This window comes from Euprymna scolopes, chromosome 8 (genome assembly GCF_053919585.1).
Source record: "Euprymna scolopes isolate OS-2025 chromosome 8, ASM5391958v1, whole genome shotgun sequence".
NCBI classification, from domain to species: Eukaryota; Metazoa; Mollusca; class Cephalopoda; order Sepiida; family Sepiolidae; genus Euprymna; species Euprymna scolopes.
This window is the reverse complement of record NC_136489.1, coordinates 160,501,276-160,522,638: the sequence shown is the minus strand read 5'-3', so window position 1 is coordinate 160,522,638 and position 21,363 is coordinate 160,501,276. Positions and strand designations below refer to the sequence as shown.

General features: G+C 36.6%; 2 protein-coding genes and 1 pseudogene across 2 annotated transcripts in view; 1 reads left to right on the top strand and 2 right to left on the bottom strand.

The window, feature by feature from the left end:
- LOC145283916 (uncharacterized) overlaps window positions 1-10,816 on the bottom strand; it is an 81,957-nt gene extending 71,141 nt beyond the window's left edge. Inside the window, exon 1 of the mRNA XM_080133015.1 lies at window positions 10,677-10,816. The gene's annotated coding sequence lies outside the window, so the exon portion shown is untranslated. The remainder of the gene's footprint in view (window positions 1-10,676) is intronic.
- Window positions 3,232-21,363, top strand: part of LOC145283917 (vitamin D3 receptor B-like) — a 176,458-nt gene continuing 158,326 nt past the window's right edge. Inside the window, exon 1 of the mRNA XM_080133018.1 lies at window positions 3,232-3,349. Within this exon, the coding sequence (XP_079989144.1) occupies window positions 3,335-3,349 (15 nt within the window). The 5' untranslated portion in view covers window positions 3,232-3,334. The remainder of the gene's footprint in view (window positions 3,350-21,363) is intronic.
- LOC145284232 (U2 spliceosomal RNA) lies at window positions 7,258-7,463 on the bottom strand (annotated as a pseudogene).

The window sequence follows — 21,363 nt, the reverse complement described above, 5'->3', positions numbered from 1 at the left end:
GCAGCAAGATGTCGGTTCACGTTACACTTGAACTTCTGCACTTAGTACTGTTGGGGAAGCAGGGACCTGGAATGGAATTCCAGAGTCTAGCGGTTCTGGGGAAGAAACTATTGGAGTAAAAAGATCTTTTACATCTAGGGATCTCTACAGTGTGGGGGTGGGATTTAGCAGCCTGTCGGGTTTGTCGAGGGTGCTCACGTCGTGAGGGCACAAGTGATTGCAGTTTGTCAGAGCATTCATCACTAAAATACTTGTAGAAAAGGCAGAGCGATGCAACATTTCGTCGATGGGACAGAGGCTGAAGCTTAGATACCAGTTCAGGGCCTATCAGGTTTGCGACTCTCTTTTGAACCTTGTCAAGGAGCGAGAGACTAGTAGCAGATGCACCAGCCCAGATGTGACAGCAATACTCAATACATGGGCGAATGGTGGCCTTATAGAGGTACAGGATACTTTCGGGTGTTATTAGTTTTCTAGTACGGTAGAGAGAGCCCACCTTTCTTACAGCGGCCCTGGCAATGCCTTCAATGTAATTGTTCCAACTCATGTTTCCTGTGAATGTTGAAAGATGTACTCTCAGATAAAGAGTCGTTGGCCATTGCTATTGGTGGTAGATAGGGTTTCTTGTAATTATTGAATGAAACTAGTTTAGTCTTGGCGGCATTGAACGCGACCAATCACTTTTGTCCTCATTCCACCACAGATTGGAGGTCTTCCTCTAGTGTTTCTGCCATTTCTTTAGAAATGTGTTCATTCGTCTTCCTGTCGTGCCTGCCATAGAGTGTAGTGTCATCAGCATATATACCCATCTCAGAAGCAATTTTGTCTGGGAGGTCATTTATGAATATCAGGAACAATAGAGGTCCAAGGATAGAACCCTGGGGCACCCCCGCATTTATATCATATTGTTTAGATGTACGACGGTCGAGGACAACCTGGATTTTTCTCTTATCTAAGAAGGATTTAATTATGTTAAGTATTCTACCAGTGATACCGTATGATCTAATTTTCCTGAGGAGACCCTCATGCCATACCCTGTCAAAAGCCTTAGATATATCTAGAGCTACCACTCTGCCCTCCCCGCTTTGTCCAGTGAATGGTATATACGTTCAGAGACCGCAGTTAGGATGTCTGCTGTGGAACGGGCTTGTCTAAATCCATATTGTTTGTCAGTCAGAAGTTTAGTGATGGACTAGAGCATGGTTAATTAAGGTCTCAAATATTTTGGCAAAAAGTGGGAGGAGGCTAATGGGGCGATAATTTGATGGGTCAGTTCTTTCGCCAGAATTCTTGAATACTAATACAACAGAAGCAGTTTTCCAACAGCCCGGAAAGCAAGCTTCATTAAGGCATTTGTTGTAGAGTTTGGAGAGAACTGGAGCTACTTCGGCTGAGCACTTTTTTAATAGCACAGCTGGGATAAGATCGGGTCCACATGCTTTTGAAGTGTCAAGGTTTTTTATGATAGCATGCACCTGAGCAGGGGTGGTTTTCAGATCGTCTAGCATGGCGTCTGTCCGCATAGGAAATTCAGGTAGGGGGTGGTTGGAAGGATCCAGTGTGGAGTTTGAGGCAAACCGACTGGCAAGCATGTTAGCCTTGTCGGTTGCTGAGGAGACAACCTCGTGATTGTTGGTTAGTGGGGGAATTGTTGATTGCCCATTATTTACTACACTGTTGTAGATTTTCTAGAAGTCTCGAGTTTCTGGTTTTTGTGCTTCGATGCGCTTTTTGGTGGTTTCCGTAAATTCTCTCTTAGCTGTCGCTATTTCTTTCTTAACATTATTTCTAGCTTCTATATACTTCAGTCTGTTTGAACTGGACTTATGTCGGTTAAACCTACGGTATGCATGCTGCTTTTGAGCAATGGCAGTTGCGCAAGTCGACGTAAACCATTGGGGAGAGTGGGGCTTACTATTAAATTTCCTCATGGGAACATGCGCTTCGATTGCAGTTTTGAACCAGTCAGTGGTCTCGTTTGCACACTGTTCAGCAGGGAGTGAAAAAATATTTCTCCATGGGGCATCTCTAATTAGTTCCCTGATGGCTTCCCAGTCAGCCTTTTTATAATATCTCGTTGTTTTGAGCACTGGCTCTTCAGTTTTGGCTCTAGAGTTTAGGGCGATTTCAACCATTATCATTGCATGATCAGCGTTCCCGAGTGGGCTGTGGGCCTTCGTTATGCAGTCATCGGGAACTGTGGTCAAAAACAGATCTAGAAGTGATGCGTGTTGTTCTTCCTGGTCAGGGAAACGGGTTGGAAACGTAACAATTTGTGATAGGGAGTGAGATATAGTGAAGCTATGAGTTGTGCTGCCCGCTGCATCTGTGTAAGTAGAGAATCCAAGCCAGTTTTTGTGGTTGACATTAAAGTCACCAAATAATACATAAATATAAACAAGACTCTTGTCAGCTATTTTATCGCCAGATTAAAACCAGTTTGAAAATATTATTGCACAAATATTAAGCATTTTGTATCCCCTCCTCATATTTTGTATATCTCTTTTTACCGTACAAAATATGGAACCCCGTAAGTAACCAAATGAAAATTCAGTAAAACCGTATTTCATATTTAAATATACAAATGTTTATAATATTATTAATCGTTAAACTCTGTAAATCTTAAAACCTAACAAAATTATAACAAAGATTAATTATTAATTGCAGTTTGAAGAAGATAAACAAAGGTTTTACAAAATCATTAAGTTGCTTCTGCTTTTCCATAGTTCGTATAGTTAACACAAATCTGACGTCACGGAAACATGCGGTCCATTTTTCACAATCGTTTGGCAGTCCCTAATGAACCCGAATAAGGCCGGAGATTATATCGGCCGAAACGTTGCGACTGTAACAGTAACACCTAAGATGAGAATAGTAGTTCGAATATTTAAAATCACCAATCTTCGTCTAAAAAAAAAATTTAAAAAAAAAAAAAAAAAAAAAAATCCAAAACAAAAAGAAAATTTAAACTTTGGTTTGTCATTATGTTTAATAAATAAATAAATGAAAAATAAATAATAAATAGATAAAAAAATAAATAATAGATAAAATAAATAATAAGAAAAAGAATAAATAAATAGATAAATAAATAATAATAAAAGAATGAACAAATAATAAGAAAAAAAAGGAATAATAATAAATAAACAAACAAATAATAAGAATAGTCACAAATAAATAATAAACAAAGCTAAACAAATAAAAGAGAAAATAAATAATAAACAGTGCTAAACAAATAATAAGAAAAAAATAGCTCATTAAACCATTATATGAGAGATGAACAGAGTTATGTCCCTTGACAGTCCCGAGCAGGGGAGCACGTACCAAGGTCGGAAATATGGCTGGCAATGAGGTTAGTAATATTTTCAATCTTATCCCCGTATGTTTTCTCCCATTTTTTTGTTCAGACTGTGGAATATATAAGCTCAGTGTTTAACTGATCCTATGAAACAATCGTTCCCGACTATACCGTGTCGATTAAGAAAGACAACACAAAAGCTAACGATATTTTCAAAAAAACAACCATTAATAGCATTTTTTTAATTTTTTTTTTATTTACCAAGTCGATCACTGCAGACTGACACTCGGTAACACAGTAATTATTTTAAAAGAACTCAGCGCTGGTCGATAAAATAATACTAATCGTGAACTATGATGGTTATAATAATGATTATGATACAAATAATAAAACCATAGTGTCCGTCGTCGATCCGTTTTATAGCTAAAAGCACTCTTAGATGGGGGGAAAAAAAGTAAGTCAATATTAAGAGTGTGTGTCCCAAAAGTCTTGCGCCATTTCTATTTACTTTTAAGGCTTTTGAAATGTGACGAATTATGGGACAGCATTCGTCGTGTCTGTGTGAACAGCGAGTCGAGAGAGAGATAGGTAGATAGATAAAGAGAGAGGGGGGTGTGACGGAAAAAAAAAGAGAGGTACATAGAGAAAGAGAGAGAGGGCAGAAGTGTTTAGAAAAAGATGGATTCGTTTGTGTTTGTGGCATGATTTCAAAAGGCGGGGGTCTGCTTTCATCTGGCGAGGATAATCATCTAAAAATAATAAAATAACAAAATAATAATAGGAAAAAAAAAAAAAAAAAGAGCATATGATTAGTGTTTTCTGATTTATTGTTTTGAGTTGAACATCGAACCAGTAAGAACAAACTGTAGAGAACCGGGCAGACATTAAAAGTCTGTTTGAGACCTTTTTGAATAAACGTATGCACTTTTGTTGGTTTAGGTCACACATTGTTATTATTATTGTTATTGTCTATATTAATAGAATTGTCTGACCACTTCTTGTGTGTATGTGTGTGTTTCTTGCCTCTGCGTAACTTACACATTATTATTTCTATAGACTATTGAATCGATTATTGGATTAAAATATATATATATATATATATATATATATATATATATATATATATATATATATATATATATATATATATATGCAATAGCGTAAAGTACGAAAGCGGACTTTAAAAAAACAAAAAATCCTATTCAAACAAATTAAATTACGAAATTAAATCCACCAGACTGCATTTCGGTTTCGTTAATCAACAAAGCAACCATTCTAATCTTTATTATTGATTAAAAAATGTACTTATGCAGAATACGAACGATGCTGAAACAAGAACGTTATTATTTAAAAACCCATTGGGAAGGTGTTTTTTTTTTTTTTTTGTAACTATTCTGTACTTTCACCTAACAATTTAATAAACAAAAGATACTATAAACATCGAATTTAACTTGAAAATCCTATCTAAAAAAGAATAAATAAATAAAAAATGGCACGGTTCGTGTTCTACTGCATAAGTATAATAAATATTTACATAAATAAAAAGGAATTACTTCGTGACCCTTCGGGATTTGAAAGGAATTTGGAAGCATTGAAACTGACAAAAAGAATGCCATTTTTTGACTAAAATTCTTATCACACTCTTATTTAATTAAAAAATTGAACATTTTTGTAAATTATTTACATCGATTAAATTTATAAATAAACAACAGTATCTACCGTCTTAAAATTAGCTTGTTACCAATTTGGTTCAATTGGTAATAATTTAATGATTAAACGACATAGTAATAATAAAATTGAATCTAATCTCTTAGTAAAAAACAGCGCCGGTTTTCGGGGGTGCTGAAAACGAATATCACAGTTAATATGCTTTATGATATGAAGAAATTACTAGGTGAGCAGAAAGTGGGTGCTCATTTTACGTTAAGTTTATATAGGAAAGTGATCCCCCACTTTTAAAAAAAAGTAATTTCTTCATATCATGAAAACTACTTATCTGCCCCAAATTTAAATGTGATATTCGTTTTCAGCACCACCGAAAACCTTTAAAAGTCGTCATTTTAAAGTTTTTGATGGAGTTGGAAAGAAACTTGACATCGACCCATGCATTAAATTCATAAATAAACAATATCTACCGTCTTAAAATGAGCTTGTTACCAATTTGGTTTAATTGATAATTATTTAATGATTAAACGACATTGTAATAAAATTGAACTTTTAAAATAAATAACAATTTCGTAAAAGCAAACAAAAAACAATCTAAAAAAGGGGGGGGGGGTGAATAAAAAGGGTGCAAAAAATACAAAACAAAAACAAAACAAAAATGAAAGTAAAAAAAAAAACAACAATAAAAATCCTTCCCGGACAACGTCGGATTGTATCATTCTTATTTATTATTTTTTTTTATCTATTTTTTTTCTATACATTTATCATTGTTTGTGAATTTCCTATTTGTCAGTTCAATCGTTCAGAGTAAAACAGAAAAATAAATATTTTTCTTTAACGCAATATTTCTATTAAAATAGAAAAAAAAAAATGATTTTCTTCTATGGACGATATTAATGGCGTCCGCTTAAAATTGTTTTCATATTTTTGTATTTAATTACTTCAATATTTCTGCAAAAAAATATATATATCCGTTATCTCTTCTGATTAATCATTAACACAAGATTGTCACAAATGTTAGTTTTATTTTGTGTTTGGCTCAGATATTAATTTTAATCAACGAATCGTTTGGACTTGCAGGTTTTTTATTATTATATGCTTTTAAATCAGATATGAAGTTTTTAGTTTCGGAATGCATTTTTTTTTTTTTTTAGGTAAAAATTATTAATAATTTAAAATATTTCGACTATTCTCATTTCGATGATTATAATCACAACGTTCCAGCCGATGTAACCTTCGACCTTCTTCAGGTGCTATATTTTCGAACTTTGGAGCCTTTTAGTCAGAACTTGCTATCTTTATGTTGACTTTTTTTGGGCAACCTAGACGGAATTTCGAATTTGCACATGGATCCATTAATAATTCTGGCGGACCTGAACGAGAATCATCCCTCCCCCTATTATTTTTATAGTATGTTTTAGTTATTTAGTATAGTTTTCGAGATTGGGGATGTTTATTCCGAGAGCCGTTCTTAACATGGGGAGGTTAGGGATTTTTTATACTACGCTGGGTTAGGTTGTAAAAAAAAAAAAAATACCAACTGCAGAAATACCGGTTAAAATTCCGCCATAATTCGAAATGACAGTTCTCCTGTAGGTTGAAAGGCTCAATTTATTTTGATAATTTAAAGGCGGACCTGTACGAAAGTACCAACCCTCCTAAAAATGCGTGTTTTTATACCCTTATTTTTTACGACCTGCCCCCCCCCCCAGCGTAGTATAAACCTCCACCCCAACCAGTGGTTGGGCCAAAACCACTCATGTTAAGAACGGCTTTCGAGGTTAGGGGGTGTTTGTTCCGAAAGCCGTTCTTAACATGGGGAGGGTAGGAGGGTATTCCGAAAACTGTTCTTAACATGGGTGGTTGTGGGTTGTTTACGCTGGGGCACGTCGTAAAAATTTACAAAACTTTTTTCGGACAATTATCATAGATTAGACTTAATAATCATATTAGATGAAAATAAATATTAAAAGAATAATTTAAAAGAAAAAAAAAAAAAGAAGAAATTTAATGACTTTTAAGAAGGGGGTTCACTTTCTCATTATAACGTTCTACTTCATTACTACCTGACTTACGGTCCATTTCTTACCGACGTGTCACGTGATTAGAACGTTATAAAGACAAAGTGAAATCCCCTTAAGTCATTAAATTAATTTTTTTTCAATTTTTTTTCTGCTAATATGATACTTAAGTCTGTAATCTATAATTGTCGGGCCGGGGGGGGGGGGATAAGAGTTTCTTCCCTTTCACTGCCGCACTTTGGAATTCTCTTCCGGGTTCCTGCTTCCCCAACTGTACTGACATGCAGAAGTTCAAGTGTAGTGTACCTATTTACTATGCCTCCCCACGGGACAGAGTTAGACACCAGGGTCGTTTTTTAACGTGGAGAAAAGGTACAAAAATAAAAATTGTCTCCTCCACCGAAAGAGAACAAGAAATGGAAGTGCAGCATCTGAAGAACAGACACTACACTTTGATCTTGACCAAAAGGCCAAGAAACGGTAGTGTAGTGTAAACAGACATCTTGCTGCTAAACTCCCTACATAGTATCCCTGCAACTTATGTCCCTGATAGTAGCCCTCTCCCCCCTCTACATCAAAGTGGCACTGTGTGTTGTTTTGGGGTGAAAATGTAATTTAAAAAAAGTGTTACAAACACGTATTTTTAGGGGGTGGGCACTCTCGTACAGGTCCGCCAATTAAATAACATAAATTAACCCAATTCTACTTGGTCATAGATGACGGATTAAGAATAATCTACCTCCGTGGATCAAATAAAGGGTTCAATTCCGTACAGATTTCAGTGTTTAGCATAAGATGTCGAAATTCGACGGGAAAGTTTCCAAATTCGAAAAGATGCACTTAAAAAAGGCCGGTGATTACATCGGCCGAAACGTCTCGAATATAACAACCAAGATATGTGAATGATACGAATAATAAAATGATCTGAATAATAAAAAAGAAAATCAATTTTTCTTCAGTTAAGATCGAGAAACAAATTTTTTTCGAAAAATGTGTTAAAACTAATATATATATATATATATATATATATATATATATATATATATACATACAAAATACGGCGCTCCTACAGAATTGGGATGAGATTTTGTAGTCGATAAATGGAGTTTTTAGATAAAAACGCAATGGTTTCAACTGATTTTTTTTTGTCAATTCTAATAAGTTACAATAGTAGCTTCCAAATTATGCAGTCGAAATTACCTGTATATTCCTGGATTATTAAACAAAACAACTTTAATCGAGTTAGCAAGTGAAAAAGAAATTGCCGCCATCTTGTTTAAATCAAAACAGAAAATTACCTCCCTTTTGAACTCTGTGTCTTACAATCGTTTTCATCAAATTCTATTTTAAATTTTCTTTAATAAATAATTTTCTACCTTATCGATTTTTGTAATTTTTGGATATAATCATCTTAAAAATACGAGGAATACGTAAATAGCATTGTTTTCATGTGGAATTCAGTATTACGATTTCCGAAATTTCGTCCTAGTAGTGTAGAAGCGCACAAAATACTGTTAGAAACCCATCCAGTATATGTATATGGCATCGTGACATGTATTGGATGGGTTTCTTAACAGTATTTTGTATAATTTTTTAGTTTTAACTCATTTTCCCAAACTTCACGTATTTAACAATCAGCCGCCGCCACTTGTCTTGTTTAAATATATCAATAGACACTGTATGATTCTCAAACCGATGAAACATTTTAAAATGAGTAAAACCACTAAAACCTTTCCAGATAGGTAAAAAAAGAGTAACTTATCTTGCCATAACATTTATTTGTTATAGTTTTTAATTTTTGACCACTTTTTCGTACTTCTGTCGATTGTAATACAAGCCCCTTTTGCTTATTAAATTGTTAGGAGAAAGTACAGAATAGACTATTCTGAGAATAGTTAAAAAAAAAAGCCCCCCTTCCTTCACAGCCACGTGTTTCTACGTTTCAATGGGTTTCTAAATAATAACGTTATGATTTCTGCACGATCCGCATTCTACGTAAGTACCAAAAAAATGAGAAGAAAATAACATTTAAAACGATCATTGTTGTTGATTTTTTTTTTTTAAATTTCGCCTTTTGATATTATGAATTAGGTCGTTTATGATGTGTATACCTATAAAAATAATCTCGACATTAACCTGTTTTTTTTCTCTCTTTAAAAATATAATCATTATATATATTTTATATATATATATATATATATATATATATATATATATATATTACCCAGCGTAATTTTGGAGTCTTTCGTTTTTGTTTCATATTATTTTTTTATTTCTAAACGATACCGTTCCTTTTATTTATTTGGTACTTGTATAGTTTAATCAAGACATTAAAAAAATGAAAATATTGGGGGAAAATTACATTGTACGCACCCGCTTTGGATTAAAGTTCTTATTAAAAAAATTCACTTAATTGATCTCCTACAGGTTCGCCAATAAAAGAAAGAAATAACAAATTAACCCAATTCTGCTTGGTCATAGATGACGGAATAAGAATAACCTACCTCCGTGGATCAAATAAAGGGTCCACCACTCCACCAGTTCCGCACAGATTTCAGTGTTTAACATAAGATGCCGAAATTCGACGAAAAAGTTTCCAAATTCGAAAAGATGCACTTAAAAAAGGCCGATGCAATCATCGGCCGAAACGTCTCGAATGCGAATAAAAGTCTGAATGATAAAAATTATGAAGTTTTATCTAAAACATTCTGAAGAATAAAAAAGAAAATCAATTTTCCTCAGTTAAGATCGAGAAACAAAATTTTTTTTGGAAAAATGTGTTAACTAAAAAAATGGTGCTAATGTACTTACTGATCCGCGCTATTTTTTAAACCGTATTTCCAAGTTTAATTAAAGTTTTATATATTTTTTTTATTCAGTTGTAAGGTTAAAGTACAGAATAGGTACAAAATACCCCCTCCCTATGTTAAGAACGGCTTTTCAAACCAAAAAATGTATATATACACAAAATACGGCACTTCTACAGAATTGGGACGAGATTTTGTAGTCGATAAATGGAGTTTTCAGATTTAAAAAAAACACAATGGTTTCTTTTCAATTCTAATAAATTACAATAGTAGCTTCCAAATTATGCAGTTGAAATTACCTGAATATTACTGAATTATTAAACGAAACAACTTTAATCGTGTTAGCAAGTGAAAAAGAAATTGCCGCCATCTTGTTTAAATCAAAAAAAAAAAATTACTTCCCTTTTGAACTTCCCATATGAATTAGGTCGTTTATGATGTGTATGTCTATAAAAATAATTTCGACATTAACCTGTTTTTTTTCTCTTTAAAAATAGAATCAATACATAAAACACACACACATACATATATATATATATATATATAAAACACACACACACACATACATATATATATATATATATATATGTGTGTGTGTGTTGATTCTATTTTTAAAGTCAACCAATTGAAAATTCTCACTATATATATATATATATATATATATATATATATATATATATATATATATATATATATATATATATATATATATATATATATATATATATATTATTTGCCCAGCGTAATTTTGGAGTCTTCCGTTTTTGTTTCACATTATTTTTTTTATTTCTAAACAGTACCGTTCCTTTTATTTATTTGGTACTTGTATAGTTTAATCAAGACATTAAAAAAATGGAAATATTGAAAAAAAAATAATATTGTACGTACCCGTTATGGAATAAAGTTTCCATAAAAAAAATTTCTCTTAATTCGATCGAGTATTATTATTATTATTTTTTTTACAGAGGAAAATCAAATTTTAATGAGATCGGTCGTAACTCGGCCATGCCTATTTCGCTGACAATAAGGAAGGCGGCTCCAAGGGAGATAACTCTATCACCGCTTGAAGTTTGTCAAAATTTGACGAGATTATTTTGAAACATGTCCAGAAAAAATACCTAGATAAATATTTTAGTTTTTTTCACTTATTTTACAAAGTTTCTCTCTCTCTCTCTCTCTTTAAAAAAAAAACTTTTTTCTTTTGTCCTTTGTTAATCACTTTCTTTTGTATAAAGGCACCCCCCTCCTCGACCGTGAAACGGGCAAGATGGCCGCAAGACGATCGATATCATTAAACTTTGATTTTCCTCGTAAAAAAAAAAAACAACAAAAAAACTACTGTGTACTTCATGGGGAATGTGGACCCTCCGTAAATTAGTTTCATTTTAATGGTTGCTCCCTGAAAGCGCATGCGCAAAAGGCTTTCATTGGTTTATTTAACCACGAAAACTTTTTTGAAGGTACTATTTGAGGGGGAAACCAAGGCGGTATTTTTTAGATTAGGTCAACCTCCACAATTTTCTTGCAGAATTCAGTAGTTATCGAGATATAAAAAGCTGTTTTATACATTGCATTCTTTGGCGGCCATCTTTGTTACGTGCGTAGATATGTTTATGGCGCGCGCACGCGCGTAAAAAAGATGGCCGCCAAAGAATGCAATGCATAATACAACTTTTTATATCTCGATAACTACTAATTTCTGCAAAATTTTAATGCGATTTCCGTATTCAACATAGTCGAAAACCTGTAAAAGTCGTCATTTAAAAGAAAATTGTGGAGGTGGGGACCTAATCTAAAAATTTACCAATTTAATTAAAGAAATAAAATAATTAAAAAAAATAAAATAAATATACGCTCGATAAAAAAAAATGAAAAAAAAAAAAAAAAAAGGTGTATGAGATATATACGGAGAAAGTGAAAGAGAGAGCAAATCAAAACCCGCTTACGCAGGGTTCACGTTCCCCGTGAAGTGCCAACTACTTGATCAAATTAGATGAAATTTTTATGAGAACTTAGTTTCATAACGGGTACGTACAATATAATTTATTTTTCAATGTTTTCATTTTTTTCATGTCTTGATTAAACTAAACAAGTACCATTTTAATTTTTTACCAAATAATGTTTAAAGGATTTTTGGTGCTTTGAGTCGGCAGATCGATTTTTTTTTTTGATATGTCGTTTTAAGCAAAAAAAAAAAAAAAAAAAAAAAATATTGCGTAATTGTCATGCCGAGTAATATATCCAAAAATTACGAAAAATCATAGAATAGGAAAATTGGGTAAAGTCACGGCTACCGGTGGTAGTAGTGGTAAAGTCGCATTTTTCTTGGACGTTATAAAGTTGGCAGGGGAAGGCTATACGCAAGGGACATAACTCTGAAAGGAATATTTTAGATTACTTGTGTCATCGCTGCCTGGGCGATAGCCTCTTTTTTTTTTCTTTTTATTAAAAACGCAATAGCAGTTTTTCTACTCTGATTTTTCGTAATTTTTGGATATATTACTATTTTCGACATGACAATTAAGTACGTAATTGTTTTTGCTTAAACCGCATTTTTAAAAATCGTTTTGTCGACTATATCTTAACAAAAACCAATTCTTGGGTTGTAAATACCTTTCAACAAAACTTTCATTCAATCACGAGGATTTTCTGAGAATTTAAAGCCAGTTTAAATAACTTTCGATAAATTTTTATGACGTGCCCCCTCCCCCTCCCTGTGTATTATAAACACCCTAACCTCCCTATGTTAAGAACGGCTTCCAGAATAAACACCTTCGACCTCAAAAGCCGTTCTTAACAACATGAGGAGGTTGGGGTGTTTATTCCGAAAGCCGTTCTTAACATGGGGAGGTTGGGGGTTATTCCGAAAGCCGTTCTTAACATGAGGTGGTTGGGGATATTTATACTATGCTGGGGCAGCCGGCAGGTAGTAAAAAAAATACCTAACTTTCTAATTCAACACTGCAAATGATTCAAAATTTCTTTTATATAAGTTTTTTTCAAAGTCCATTTTATTTTTAGTTTTGATTTTAATAAATAATTATTTATAAAAAAAAAAGTCACGTATAAACGAGAAACACACGAAAAGTAGTTACACATTTATAATAATATAAAGATAGACATTTTGATTATATATATATATATATATATATATATATATATATATATATTTTATACAGTTCTTTTGTAGAATAGTGTTGCCATCGTAATATATTGTTTAGAAATATCGTCGAGCATTTTCCAGTTTAGACAACGAAATGAAAATGTCACGGTGACATTTATTGGGTGGATTTCTATTAGTATATTGTTTAATTTTCGATTTTTGACCGACTGTCGAGATTCCCCAGATGACCGCTGGGGATTTAGCAGAGAAGCCAACAAACAAAACAAAAAAAGGGTAAAAAATTCGAATATATGAAAATAAATGTTACCAAAGGCAAGATTAGTTACTCTTCTATCTACCGGGTTAAGTTTTTCGTGTTTTAATGTATTTTAAGTTTTATTTGGTTTGAAACAAGTAGTGCCGAGTTGGTAAGTTCAACTGACAGCAACATGGCATCTTCAGAGTATCAATAATGAGTCAAAACTCGAAAAATAAACAAAATACTGATAGAAATTCACTTAGTAAGTATTATGGTGATGAGGATTTTAGCTACTTTTCGAAATGGAGAATATTGCATTAAAAAGAGATTGTGAAGGCAGGAAAGGAGAACTCGCTCCCGGGCGGCCAACTCCACAGGCTTCTGTTACAGTGCTGGGAAGAGAGCATAGTATACGAGCCCCTTCTAGTCTCGCACAAAAACACGCGTTCACATCTCAAGTCATTTTTCTTGACAAACACATACCCGCACACAAACATATGCGCACATGTACACACATGTAGATATATTCACGTTCGCGTACATACACTCACATTCACGTGCATGCATACACACGCTAACGTACACACATATACACACACATACGCGCACGCGGGCAACGTCACTTCCCCTTTAAAGGAAATCCACACATGCGCAAAAGACCACCGGGAACAACTATAAAAGCAAGAGACATAAGCTGTTTCCCTCTTTTCAATTCGGCTTCTGAGCTGAGAGGTTGACGGACCAACCGGTCCCTTTCGGGGTGCCAGTGCGCTTCACGTCACCTGCTACTATGTGTGGGGGCAAGAGTCAACAGACAGTACGTACACCTTACTCGTTTTCTATCTCCATGGCCTGGATTGACTTTTTCACTCTTTCTCTCTCTCTTTCTACAACAATAGACTTTCCCTCTCACCAGCTAACAGCGGGAGACACACGCCAAACTGGATTGACTTTCTCTCTCTTTCCCTCTCTACAACAATAGACTTTCCTTCTCACCAGTTAACAGCGAGAGACGCACGCCAAACTAAACACGTGTTGTACCCTTTTCTTTCATTTGTTTCTTTACGAAATAAATCCTAGTTCGTTTATTTCAATAAACGCGTTGTTCGTTCCTTCCTCAAGGCAATTCATTTTTCCTATATTGTGCGACTGGTGGATATATATAATATATCCACCAGTCCACAACAATAGTCCCAGGATATGCGGGATGCAAGGATCGTGACATTCTACAAGAACAAGTGCAACCGTAGCAACTACCACGGAATCTCTCTTCTCAGCATCATGGGTACACCCTTTGCATGAGTGGTCCTCAACCGCCTTCAACTGCTGGCCTTGTTTAGCCAGAGTCACAGTGTGGGTTTTAAGCTAAACGGTCAATGATTGATATGGTGTTTTCAATTAGGCAGCTGCAAGAAAAGTGACGCAAACAGAGACATCTTATGTATCTCGCTTTCATCAACCTGACCAAGGCATTTGACTTAGTCACAGATGTTTTCACTTTCCTTCTCAAGATTATATGCCCCCCCCACCCACCTCCAAAAATTCCTGAAGATGATCATATCATTCCATAATGGCATGACAGGTACCATCCAGTACTCTGGATCATCCTCAGACCCCTTTCCAATCAAAAGCAGCGTGAAGCAAGGAGGCGTTTTGGCACCTTCTTCTTGCTCCTATTCTACGCATTCCACGAATCGGGCTACGGCATCTTTCTCCACACTAGGAACAAAGAAAAGAAAGAAAATCAACATTATGGGCCAAGATATCAATACTACCCCTACAATCACTATCGGCGACTACATCCTGAAAGTGGTAGACAAGTTCACTTGTTTGTGAACACAAAGCTCAACATAAGAATAGGCAAAGCAGTCACTGCTATGGCCTACCTAGCCAAGAGAGTGTCGGACAACACCTTGCTGACATTCAACACAAAGATGAGAGTATACCAGGCCTGTGTGCTAAGCACTTTTCTTTATCTTAGTGGATCCTGGATTTAATACTCGCACTAAGAACAAAGACTGACTGCCTTCCACATGCACAACTTCACTTAGGTAAAACCTGACAGGATCGGGTCATAAACGTAGTTGTCTTGTCCCGGGCTGGCATATCACTCATTTTTGCCATTCTCATTCAGAGACGCTCGTGCCGATTCGGTCATGTGTGTAGAATCGAAGTTGGTCGCGTCTTATAAAGCATCCTATATGGTGAGCTCGCCTCTGAAACCCAGCCAACTGGATGACCAACTCTGCACTACAAGGACATGTGGAACAGAAACCTGAAGACTTGTGGCATTCAACCACAAGGTCTTGAGTTGGAGATATCCGACCGTACGGCCTGGTAAGCAAAGGTTAAGCACAGCATCCAATTAACGGAAAAGAAGAGAGACAATGGGAAGAAAAAAGAACCCACAGGTGAGAGAGGATACGTCCACCCTTGCCGCCCCGACCATCCCTACCACTTACTACACCTGCAGCAACTGTCAACATAGCTGCAAATCTAAAATTGGATGATATAACCATAGCAAAGGTTGTAGTGAACCAAACTAGATGCACATCAAGTAAATAATAAATTCCCAACAAATAAAGCGTCCTATATGTTGAGCTTGCACAGAAATTGAAACGGAAAACTTGAGATCTTTAGTCTGAGGTTCTACCAACTGATTTATTTGGACTTTTTTTTTATAAATAGCTTCTTTTTTTTTTTTTTTTTTTAACTTTAAAAAAATGTTTTTTATTAAATTGCGTTTTAACCCCAAACTAGGCACAGTGCCACTTTGATGTCGGGGGCTACAATCTAGGACATAATTTGCAAGGATACTATGTAGGAAGTTGAGCAGCAAGATGTCTGTTTACATTACACTTCTGCATGTCAGTACAGTCGGTAAGCAGGAAGCTGGAAGAGAATTCCAAAGTCTAGCAGTTCTAGGGAAGAAACTATTAGAGTAGAAGACTTTCTGGCATCTGGTGACTTCTATTGTGTAATGATGGGATTTTGCTGCTTCTTAGGTTTGTTGGGGGTATTTATGTTGAGGGGTTACAAGGGCTTGTAGTTCATCAGAGCACCTACTATTAAAATACTTGTAAAACAGGCAGACGGATGCAGCATTTTGTCAATGGGACAGAGGTTGAAGCCGAGCTGACAGTTCAAGACATAATAGGTTGGTGATTCTCTTCTGAACGCTGTCCAGGAGTGAGAGACTGGTAGCAGATGCATCAGCTCAAATGTGTCAACAATACTCCATACATGGGCAATTGGTGGCCTTGTTGAGATACAGGATACTTTCAGGCGTGAGTAACTTTAGCACGGTAGAGAGAGCCCCCCCCTTTCTTTGCAGCAGCCTTGGCAATACCCTCAATGTATCTGTTCCAACTCATGTTCCCTGTTAAAACCCTTCATGCTCCTTTTTAAAAACATTAGCTTAACAAAATAATTATAGCTTTGGTAAGGCGTCATAGATTTATGATTTAAATGCTATGTTCTAAGACATGAATTCAAACGTAAACGATAATATAAAAAAAAAATAAATGCATGGAGAAACATTATCAATAGCGTTGGAAATTATTTTAATAAATTATTTAATTTAATAATTTTAATAAATTATTTTAATAGCCCCCAAACAATTTATTTAACTTATTTCACTTTCACTCTATTTATAATTATTATATTATATCTATATATCTTATATATATCTATATATCTTATATAGCTCTTATATATATCTTATATCTTATATATATGTATATATAAGATATCATATATATATAAACTATCTTATATATATATATATATATATATATATATATCTTATATCTTATATATATCTTATATATATATTATATCTATATTATATATAGTAATATACATTTATTTCACTTATTTCACTTCAACTATACGACAAGTTAAAGAGCCAATTTGCATTTACAGTAGCTTCCTTCAATCTTGATAGACTATGGATACCTGCTGTAAAGGTGCTTACGTGTGAAATTTTTGTAGCAAGAGTTGCGCAATCTCCAACCACACTTCTTCTGAGTCGACATTGTTAAATACTAGTGGCAGGTGCAGGCTCAGGACGACTGGAAACAATGCTGAGATAAGCGGAGAGCACATTACAGCACCTAAAATTCCCAAATGGTCACCCATTTGGTACTAGCTAGGCTCTATGGTGCTTAACTTCAGTGATCACTTGTTTGCAGATGATAGCAGGTTGTAGAATTTTGGCCCATAAGGTTCATTAATTCTAGTATTATAAAAGTAAAATTATATAAGAATAAGAAAATTTATATAGTTTAATAAACTTGAGACAGGGAAAGATAGGATTTCTCATTCAATTCTGGGCAACACCAGGTTTTTATGTTGGAGCGAATCAAGGCAAGAGAGAGTATCATGATTTGCTGGTACTCTCTTTAAGAAGTGTATGTTTATTAAAAGTCCTATGTGAGAGTTAATATAAGAATCTTGTTCCTTTCTATGTCATTTTTGTCAAAAGAAAAGTCTATTATACTTTCACTTTGAATTCTGATGATGTTTCATCTAATCTCATTTGTAGATCTAATATATAAAAGGTAAAGTGTATGTGTGTGTGTGTCTCGCAAGAACTTCCAACAGACGCATCACAACGTGACAAAATTGGTATCGTTTTAAAGCTTGGTCTCTCGGATGACAAATATTTAAAAAAAATGGCCCAAAATAATTAATTCCTTCACTTTCAACGGGGCAGTTTTCTACAAGGAGGGGGTCGTTTTTTTTTTTTTGTCGACATTTTTGTAAGTCATCATCTTCTTTCGATTGACTACTCTTAATTCCGGCGCTCGTGACTTCCAGTTACGTGATGGACGCATCAGCTAAGACATTACATTTTTTTTTCATCTTCTTTTGCATTACGGGTTCGAGCTTGTCTGCCTACTACCACTTTTTCTTAACACCTCTCTCCACCCGGGCTGCCTACTGTTGTTTTAACCCCCTCCCACTACTACCACTTTTTTTTTAACATCTTTCTTTCCCCCCTTCCCCCAGGGTTCCTTACTACACCACCTCTCTACACCTGGGCAACACCGGGTACCCCCGCTAGTCTATTATAAAAGGCAAAATGTGTGTGTGTGTGCGCTTTTCCGTGATGTCTGCAAAAGGCTTCTTTCGGAAAAGCGCTCGCTCGCTTCGCAACTTCTTAAAACTGTTTATATCATCCATAAATTGTAATATCTCAGAGTTACCCACGGACCTCGCCTGTCTATTTAATTTTATTCACTTTCAAACCTTAATTATTCCACATTTCCCGCATCGACACGCGTTACATTCGCTTTTTGGTATAAACAAAAGCGAAACTCTACTCTAATCGCAGGCCCAACCCCCTCGGGGGTGTGGCTGACAAGATCAAAGTGTAGTATCTGTTCCGGCAGATGCTGCAAGCAAAGACTAGCTATGACTAGCAAAGACCATATGTGGGGGTAACCCCACATATCTGAACTTGGTCAAGGTAGGGATCACCCTACGACCACAGTTATTATCCAGCTCCCATTTCCCACCTCTCGGGAGCTGGATCCCCCTTTCTCTCCCCCCTCCCTCTCTCTACACATTAAAAAACGGCCTTGTGCCTAATTTGCTCAGTGGGGAAGCAAATAAATACAAAAAGCAGGCCCAAACCCCCTCGGGGGACTGGGCGACAAGATCAAAGTGTAGTATCTGTTCCGGCAGATGCTGCAAGCAAAGACTAGCTATCACTAGCAAAGATCATATGTGGGGGTAACCCCACATATCTGAACTTGGTCAATGTAGGGATCACCCTACAGACCACAGTTACTACCCAGCTCCCGTTTCCCACCTCTCGGGAGCTGGACCCCCCTTTCCCTCCCCCCACCCTCCATCTCCACATTTAAAAACGGCCTTGTGCCTAATTTGCTCAGTGGGGAAGCAAATAAATACAGCAGGCCCAGAGCCAGTGTCGACTTCGTCATATCAGACGGGCGAGCGGGTTTTTCAATTGACCTCATTAAAAACTGTCCCGCACAAAATCGCCATCACGTCAATCAAAAACGAGCACCTGTTTGTTTGTTTTTTAACACTATTTTCCAACTGCGCGTCGTAAAAGCTTCCTTTTTTTTTCAAACCCACCTCTTTTTTTTTTACACACACCCAAAAACACCCGGGCAACGCCGGGTACCCCGAGCTAGTCTAGTATATAAAAGCAAAATGTGTGTGTGTGTATATGTGTGTTTGTATGTTTGCCAAAAAATTTCGACACACATGACGAACACTGACGAAATTGGAATCATTTGAAAGGTCAGTCTCTCAGATGACAAATATCTGAAAATTGGTCCAAAACATTAATTATTTGACCGTCAACTGAGCTGTATTTTACAAGGAAGGGTCAGTTTTTCGCTGACATTCTTGCAAAGTCATCATATGCCTTGCAATGACTTACCTTATTTTGAACGCCAGCAACGTTGTATGTCATGGTGGGTGCGGCAACTAAGCTGTTTGCTTTTTTTTTTTGCTTCCTTTTTCTCTTTAAACTTTTTTATTTTTATTTATCTTTTTTTTTTTTTTAGGGCTCTGTTGATTAATACCCTTACCATAAAACCTCTTCACACTCGGGTAACGCCGGGAACTTTGCTAGTTCTTGATAAGGTTAAAAAATGTATCTATAATTTTATTGGCCCACCCTTTCTGCACCCCGTCTTTCACAGACGCTAGTCACAATTTTTTATATAAATACTCTTATGGCATGTGTTTTTCAAAATTGTTTCAGCTTATTTTACTCGTTGGTCTTGTGGTTTCCATCAATTCTCTGTTTTGGTACCTCATTGTCATACAACTTCATATACCAGTAGATAATTTCTTTTCTTTTTTTTTTTTTTTTAACTTACATTCACCCATAACAAGGCATATCGCCACTTGAACGTAAAGGGTTACTATTTGAGACCATGTCTAGGAAAGATTAGCAAGATGTTGGTTTACATTACATCTTGGCCTTCGGGACAAGATCAAAGTGTAGTATGCTGAAGAAAGGTGACGGGCATGGAGGGAAAGAGTTAGACGATTACAGGCCCATAACTCTGCTAAACACAAAGTTGAAGATTTTGGCCAAGGTCCTGTCGAATCGGCTGCAGGTTGTTATCGACGAGTTGGTTGAACCGGAACAGAACTACGCTGTGAAGGGGAGATCGATTCAGAACAACTTGCACCTGATCTGCACGATCCTAGAGGGGGGAATAGATGACGACACGGAAGCCGCGCTGATAAACTTAGATCAGTCCAAAGCTTTCGATAGGGTCGACCATCGTTTCCTGGCATCTGTCTTAGAGGCCGCCGGTTTTAAACTGGACTTTTGCAAGTGGATCTCCATAATGTATCGACAGCCCATGGCTGTCGTGCAAGTCAACGGAAAGCGCTCGAAACCCATTGTTATCTCTCGGTCGGTTCGTCAGGGTTGTCCACTGTCGCCCCTGCTTTATGTCCTGGCTTTGGAGCCTCTTCTCCGCAAGCTGAGACATGGGGAGGCAAATTCGGCCCTGCGCGGAATGGCTCTGCCTGGCGGCTCAGCTGCCAAGGTATCCGTGTTCGCCGATGATGTCACGATCTTCGTGTCGGGCTTCAGAGACATTGAGGTTGTGTCGGAGGCACTCACACAGTACGAAAGAATCACGGGGGCCAAGATAAACCGCAACAAGTCGGTAGGACTGCGGTTGGGCGCATGGAGTGGCATCGCAAACCTCCCTGCGCCCTTCAGCTGGACAGATGGCCCGGTCCGGATCCTCGGCGTGTGGTTCGGACCGGGTCTCCAGCTTGACAAGAATTGGTTGGAGGTACGGTCAAAGGTGGAGGCTGCAGTCAATTCGTGGCTTCCTAGGAAACTTTCCTTAAAGGGTAGAGCTGAGGCGTGCGCCACTTACATCTTTCCTCTCATCCTTTACCGACTGGCTGTACTTCCCCTGCCTGCACAACACCTAAAAGCTCTTGTCAAACTCTTGTCCTCGCTCCTTTGGGACAGAGGAAGACACTGGGTGAGCAGACAGGTCTGTATTCAACGTCCGTGTGAGGGAGGCTTGGGAATGCCGGACTTGAAGTGTCATCGAGATGCTGAGAGGCTGGCCTTCCTGAGCCACTATATGCAGGATGACCAACCGTGGCACCCCGTGGTTACTGCCGCCTTCCCCGACCTCGTTCTCGACCCTTCCATCGAGAGCCGTCGCAGGCCGCGGGGAGAATCTGCCTAC